This window comes from Mytilus trossulus, chromosome 10 (genome assembly GCF_036588685.1).
Source record: "Mytilus trossulus isolate FHL-02 chromosome 10, PNRI_Mtr1.1.1.hap1, whole genome shotgun sequence".
Lineage (NCBI taxonomy): Eukaryota > Metazoa > Mollusca > Bivalvia > Mytilida > Mytilidae > Mytilus > Mytilus trossulus.
In genome coordinates this window covers 11830472-11838307 of record NC_086382.1, presented here as the reverse complement: position 1 = coordinate 11838307, position 7836 = coordinate 11830472, and the positions used below count along the sequence as shown (strand labels likewise).

The 7836-nt window shown below is 32.4% G+C and overlaps 1 protein-coding gene across 1 annotated transcript; it reads left to right on the top strand.

Annotated features, from left to right (window-relative positions):
- The first annotated feature begins 1301 nt into the window (after positions 1-1301).
- On the top strand, positions 1302-6471 carry LOC134687699 (carbonic anhydrase 1-like). The gene is made up of 9 exons (XM_063548157.1): positions 1302-1407; positions 2050-2082; positions 2531-2707; positions 3265-3413; positions 3716-3787; positions 4221-4284; positions 4635-4792; positions 5392-5496; positions 6280-6471. The coding sequence occupies exons 1-9, from the start codon at positions 1302-1304 to the stop codon at positions 6469-6471; spliced, it is 1056 nt and encodes a 351-aa protein (XP_063404227.1).
- Positions 6472-7836: the final 1365 nt, after the last annotated feature.

Here is a 7836-nt window from a genome sequence, read left to right as displayed (position 1 = left end):
TTATTTGGGCTCATTACCGTATCCAACCCAAACTATAGTCCTTTTTAAAATTTCATACTATTATAAGTTTGACTGAAGAGGGATGCATCAAGTTGGAAGTTCATGAAAAGTATAGGGAAAACAAAATAAATACCACGAAGCGAGCGAAAAGAGTAATTAAAAGCATAAACATAATATGTACAATGTTGAGATGAAAATGGTTATTGTGGTCTAAATAAACGAATCTGTATATTGATACTAGTATTTACGACAGTTTTCAAAACATGATCTGCCGTTTGTCTGTCCCTACTCATTAGACGTACGTCTTACATGTTTTCGCACACACAACATGTTCTAATATAACCGCCTTTAGACTCTGGATTGTATAATATTTTGACATTGCAGATCGATGAAGTGCAACACAAGAATTAAAAAAGCTTGCAATCGGTGCAATTGCGTGAAACAATTTACTTTATTTCGTTGATTTTGTCGTCCAAAGAAAACATAAATCAATTAATTTCCCCCTATATCGCACCAGTTATAAGCCTTATTTTACTTTTTTCAGTTGAATAACATTAATAATTGAACAACAGTACAATGAGTACGTTGTAAAGAAGAAGTCTAAAACAGACCTATTCAATCTATTACTAGTTTAAAGAGTGTTGTTTGTTCTATGGTCGTTTTTCGGTTAAGTTTTATCATTGTCAGATTGTTTTCGCATCTCTTTTAGAAGCATCTGTCAAAGTTTCATAAAAATCCATCGAACAATTGACAAAGTAAAAGACAATGTATAAAACATTTACACATAGTCTGAACCTAAGTATAGACTAGGTTAATCTACAACAGGGACAGTTGTATCTTCTTTTTCTCTTAATCTGCAACTATTGTCCAAGCTTGTCGAAATGAGGGAACAACAAACACAAGTTATAATGCCATTCAGTAAATCAAAATTTGAAAAAAGACGTAAACATAGTGTGCTACAAATCATTGATTGGATAAAAGAAAAAAGTAAATTGACCTGTTTTTCTACTGCGTATATTACAAATGCCTACATAATTTAACCTACGACATCTATTTCATTTTTTATGAAGTAAACACATCAAATTTAAGTGTTCCTCTCTAATGATCACAATACAAAGTAGATCGTATCTGAAAACTGAATTGTCCTAATGTTTTTTTCTGAATGCTGGAAAGCAGCAAATCTTCTTCATAATCTTTAATTAAGCAAGTAAGACATCCCACCTGTTACCAGGTTTGTCTGCATATATATATATATATAATATTTCACCTGAAGTAAAATTTTCAAAAATTGATATCTTGACATGTCGAAACTGAAAATGAAATCAACAGCTATGTTACTGCTTTTCTGTATAGAAATATTTTATTTGCAAACCAATGAGGCAAATGATGGAAAACAAGAGAACAAAGGTAAGCATCTAAATAAGTTTGAATGGCTTTACATTAGTAATTTTTGGGGCCCTATTAAGCTTGCACTTCTGTGTGAGCCAATGCGCCGTGTTGAATGCCGTACGTTGACATATAATGGTTTACTTTTATAAATTGTTACCTGAATGGAGAGTTGTCTCATCCGCACTCATATCGCATCTTATTATATCCATGAAATATTCCAGTAGGGTATTTGAAACAAGATTTCTATTTCCATGTTTAGTCACTAATAAAATCACTTTTATAGTAGAATTGTTCTAATGCAAAAAAAATTCATGTCGAATCTTCTGTATATCAGTAGTAAAAAGACTAATTGAATAGACTGATAGAAAAGATTATATAGAAATCATAAGTGAAAGTTCTTTTATTTTCCCTACTTATTTTAGGCATCAATTTTCCGTTTCAGAATCTAATGCATTCTGGGTAATATTTACAAAAGCGAACACTAAAAACTTGTGTTTGGTTTAAAAACGTACTAAACAATGAAAATTTATTAACTGACGCGACGTTATTTTCATTTTGGTGTACGAACAATTAAATTATCCACAGTCCTTTAGCTTTTGAAATTCGAATTGATGACAAATAAAAAAAAATAGAATAAAAACCTTTTTTCAATTATTTTAGGTCCTAGCTGGGGATATTATCAAGGCAGTATTCGTAAGTATATCATCTTAACAACAGAAAAAATAGGCTACGTTGATTACTTATGTTAAAAGGAAGAACAAATGTGCATACACAATTGTAAAGCCGTATGTAATTCTTAGTTTCTTTGGAAAAAACTTTAGACATAAAAAAAAATTAACAAATGGATTCTGGTCATACTCTTGCATACATTTACACTGTTTAAGCATGGCACATGTAAACAGATCATCAGGAATGTTTTCACTATATCGCATTTGTTTTATAAAACTCCGCTCATGACTGCAGATAATTATAAGAGCCATGCTAATTATTAACATCATGTTCTTAACTATTTTTCCACGTTTGTAAGTTAAAATAAAGTTATCCTAATGTGTTAGCATATTAAATTTCATAAGTAGTTTTTATTGTATTCATCTCATTGTTATTCAAACTGCTCTACTAAAATGTCATTCTTTTATTACAGCACCACCATTTTGGTCTTGCTTAGCAAATTATGAAATGTGTGCTGGTACAATGCAGTCTCCTATTAATATTGAAACCCGTGACGTTGTCAAAAACAACAAGATTAGCAAGTTTTATTTCTCAGAACTTGGACAAACAGAAGGAATAAAAATGGAGCTGAAAAATTATGGTCATGGAGGTATATTGATTTAAACTTTATTGTTTTAATCTATTTTTTATAGCATTTTCGGCTAATTTGCTCCATTCGGCATTCGTTATGTTAATCAGATGTTTTCATATTCTGTAAATTTAATAGTCTCCCACCAGACCTGCATATATGTCTTCCTCGCTTTTTATTATAAAATATTGAGATACTTCGATTCTAATTTTATATACACAGACTTTATCTAAACCTTTATCAATACAAACTATGAGTCTTGGTTCAAGTATGTATTTCCCGAATCATGGCTACGTTAATACTGTTTTATTAACTTTGATATCTTGTTACAATCATTGACTTGCTATTTTTTATTATAATAAAATTGAGAATGCAAATGGGGAATGTATCAAAGAGACAACAACCCGAACAAATAAAAAACAACAGCAGAAGGTCACCAACAGGTCTTCGATGTAGCGAGAAATTCCCGCACCCGTAAGCGTCCTTCAGCTTGCCCTTAAACAAATATATACTAGTCCAGTGATAATGAACGCCATATGTTTATTTTCATAATATTTATTTTTATATTTATTTTAAAGTTAAGGTAGAGTTTCCCGAGGTTCAGCCAATAATTGATGGTGGAGGCCTCCAGGGACCACACAAACTTGTACAATTCCATTTCCATTGGGGCGACAACAGTGAAAGAGGTTCAGAGCATAACATAAATGGACAACAGTTTGCTATGGAAGTACGTATGCACAATTGGCCACTTTTTAACTGGTTGGTTTTTATTTCATTAAGATAAGTATTAGTCTGGTTTTTTTTACTAAATAAATCAACCTGAACCGAAGATATTAATTGTTCAAATACAATATTAAAGAATTATATTAATTCATAATGTAGCAAAACATAGTACCCGTTTTGTACATATAAAACTTTGATATTACTTACATTTTGAGTTTTAGTTATCTAAAAAAAGATATCGTGTTACTAGCTAGTAATGCACGTGAGTTAAGTATAACTTTAGCTGTATATATGTATTTATTGTAGGCCCATTTTGTGTTTTCGCCAACAGAAGATGGACCAAAACATTTTGCCGCTGTGATTGGAGTAATGATATATGTAGGTCAATTTTTTATTTATGTTTTATATCGCATTGTTCAAAAATGTAAGAGAGGTTTTTGTCATGCTATTTTTCGTTTAGTTAATATCAGTGGTTTAGTATGACTGCTAAATGTTACCATGTCTACCAAACAGTTCTAAATATAGTATACCTTGCATTCATTGTAAAGAAAGCAATTTATTGATTTATCAATTATAAAAAAGTATGCACTTACCTGACTCCAAGGAAAATTCAAAACGGAAAGTCCCTCACCAATTTGCAAAACCAATAGCTTAAACATATTGAATGAATTAGCAACAACGATCATACTGCTGACTAAGTAGACGCATTTTCTTATGTAGAAAATAGTAGATAAATCTGGTTTTATAGCCAACCAAACTAAATTGTAAACTGTTCTTAACAAATTAACATGATCTATTATTGTCGTTACAGGCGGGAAGTTACAATCCAAATTATGAACATATAGTTTCTAAGCTAAAAGACGTAACAAATACTGGTAAGAGAACGTGACATAAATCAGTTTTGAACTGTGACAACAGTTAGTAATTATAGTGAATGGACATGTTTTGATCTTTAACCTTTTGATTTTCCAAAGTAATGGGGAAGAAGTAGTTTTTGTCCGAGTGGAATGTTCACCCTCTCCTTTAACATGTTTAAGGAGTCTAGCTTATATTTTTGGTGCCGACTTTTTCGCGCCATAATGGCTTTTCACCAGCTGTACATAAAATGTTTTGGATTTTGTAAGGTAAATATCATTTTTTGGGGGGGAAAGTCATTATTCAGGTCTAAAAGATGCCAGAATAATCAATAAAAAATCTTTCTGTACGTATTTTTACTTTTTCACAGGTGACAAGACAGTCCTTGACAACTTTCCAATCATGGATCTATTCCCGGAATCCACTCGGTGTTGGTACCGATATTGTGGAAGTTTAACTACACCGCCATGTACAGAGACAGTTATATGGACTGTGTTTGAACAGAGCATTTGTATGTCAGAAGATCAGGTAAATTTGAATCGATCTTTTTAAACGGGAAAAAAGAACACGTGATCACATCATTCAGTATATATATCTATTGTATTATTTTTGCATAATATGAACATTATTAATATTAAACAATACAGCAGTTACAAATATATATTATTGATACAAACACATCTCTGCAAATGTGTACATATAGAGGATATAGAGACTCTTTCATCTACTGGTGTCAGTTGGTAACTATTATAACACGTATACATTTTTAAAGTTTGAGAACATTGAATGTGTTTTGGGATGAAGTTTGGATCTATGCTTACAACTTCAAAACAAGTGAGATCACCCCTCAATTTTCTTAGAAGTTAGATGACACCAAACGATGCCAAGTAGTTATCAAAAGTACCAGGATTATAATTTTATACGTCAGACGCGCGTTTCGTCTACATACGACTCGTCAGTGACGCTCAGATCAAAATAGTTAAAAAGCCAAATAAATACCAAGTTGAAGAGCCGAGGCATAGCAAATAACATATAACAAATTTAATATATACAAAAAAGATAAACAATAAAAGAGGGATTTAGCTAGTCAAACTGCGAATTATATTTGAAGTGTGTTTTTCTTTTAGATCAATGAATTCCGGAAGTTGATGGGAGAACCAGAAGTATTTACAGAAGGGAACAACAATATACAGGATACATTTAGACCTGTACAGCCATTGTTACAACGCAAGGTTTCACTAAGCTGCCCTCGTAGGGGAAATGACAATAATGGTCAAAATCTAAAAATAGCAAACGAATACGGTTGCATCAACCATGGATATGAGAAACGAAATAGTGATAAGACATACTATAATCATTCAACTGGAACCAACAGCTGTCTATGGGTTGATTGGTATAGAAACCAATGGGTTAATGCGAGATGATGATTACAACGAAGTTTAATAGTTATGATTAAAAAATCACGATAGCGTGTTTCGTTTTTGTTGCCTTTATTTGTTGATGTTTTGTAAGTGTTGTCTGTCAACCGACCGTAGCCATTGTTAACAACTAATTAAATGAGAGGTCGTTTCGGGGTTTACAGAATCTAAAATTATCAAAATGTAGTCATATTATTAACAAGGAAATATTGGACAAGACAAATACAGGAGCATTCTCAAAAAGCTAACGGAAAAAGGGATGCACATCTATACCTACGATTAATGTTTAAAGAAAAACAATATATATATGAATATTTAGTTATATTACATTTCATTGTCAGATATAAGTACTCTAAACTAATACAAAAAACCACCAGAGAAATTAGGTTTGAATGCCAATAAGAGGGCTTTCCATGTCAAACAAATATGAAAGAACGAAGATGCTAACAACACTGAACAATTTTAGGTCACGCACATTATTCTTCCATAATTTGAATATTTCATAAAGTAAAATAATCATAAAAGCCTCAATGAGTTCGTATGTAGAACAATGTAAGAGCAAAATTTAAACATTTATAATGCCATAACAAATGATAGAAAACTGAAATGACAGACGACAAAACTGAAATGACAGACGACAAAACTGACACAACAGACGACAAAACTGAAATGACAGACGACACAACTGGCATGATGGACGACAAAACTGTCACGACAAACGACAAAACTGACATGACAGACGACAAAACTGACATGACAGACGACAAAACTGACATGACAGACGACTAAACTGAAATGACAGACGACAAAACTGAAATGGCAGACGGTAAAAACTAAAATGACAGACGACAAAACTGACATAACAGACGACAAAACTGGCATGACAGAAGACAAAACTGACATGACAGACGACAAAACTGAAATGACAGACAACAAAACTGAAATGAGAGACGACAAAACTGAAATGACAGGCGAAAAAACTGAAATGAAGGACGACAAAACTGAAATTACAGAAGACAACACTGAAATAACAGACGACAAACGCACACTTAGCACTTTAATGCACTTCAACGATTCAGTTATATCACATAAATAAGGCCTTTAGTTTTCACGTTTGAATTGTTTTACATTCAATTTGGTATTTCGAGGCCTTTTATAGCTTACTATGCGGTATGGGCTTTGCTCCTTGTTAAAGGCCGTACGGTGACCTATAGTTGTTACTTTCTGTGTAATTTTGACCTCTTATGGAAAGTTGTCTCATTGGCAATCAAACCAAATCTTCTTTTTTTATATGTTATAACTTTAAAGATTATAGACCAACGTAACCGGTCTCCATGCAGAAGTCTGATACTCTGTAGTTCTTGTTAGATTCTCTCAGTCATAAATTATATGTTTTTGTTTACATTTACTGTTGTGTCTCAAGATGATACATCAGTTGATTAATAGGCAAAATGAAAACAAACTATCAATGCCATATCATGGTAAAACGACAAACGACCAAAAGATAGACACCGATCTACTAAACAAAGCAGAAAAAACTACAGATAAAGCAACACAATTCCCAAAAAACGGGATTGCTTGCATGTGGCCCGAACAAGCAGCACACTTTGTTCCACACGTGGTATCCATCGCATCTCTGTAAAAATACACACCTTATTTATGATGAATCTAATTTGTAAGGTCACATCGGAAAAAAGAGAAAAGAAATATGGCTACAACTATTTGAACTTATCCATCGACACTCCATAACTAGATGCTCTCAAAATCCTGTGTCGCTCAACTGTTTCTACATTGTTTTTAGAAATGGTGCAAAATAAGGTTAGAATCATAAAACAAGTTTGACATACATACCCTTATAATGATTGAGGGGTTAATTTCTGTTGGTTCAGTATAGTTAAATCAAAAGCGTTCATCTCATTGTAGTCTTACAATAGATATTTTAGATTCCTTATCAATATTAATTTCATATTTTAAAGTGTGAACATTTTGATTGTTTTTTTTTACAATTTTTTCTTAGACTTCAATTTTTAGCGGTGGCGGCCATGTTGGTAAAATGTCAGGGTCGTTGGATATATTTTCTAATCAAGATGTCCGATTGAAAAGTGTTGCTTACTTTAATTTCATTTGGTCCATTAAAACCAGAGGAGAAGATAA

What these genes read in the sequence shown, in the direction of transcription:
- LOC134687699 (XM_063548157.1), top strand. Translation starts at nt 1,302, where the DNA reads ATGTCGAAACTGAAAATGAAATCAACAGCTATGTTACTGCTTTTCTGT. An exon ending in TGATTGGAGTAATGATATAT is followed by an intron (nt 3,788 to 4,220) that starts GTAGGTCAATTT and finishes TTGTCGTTACAG; the next exon opens with GCGGGAAGTTACAATCCAAA. An exon ending in AAAAGACGTAACAAATACTG is followed by an intron (nt 4,285 to 4,634) that starts GTAAGAGAACGT and finishes ACTTTTTCACAG; the next exon opens with GTGACAAGACAGTCCTTGAC.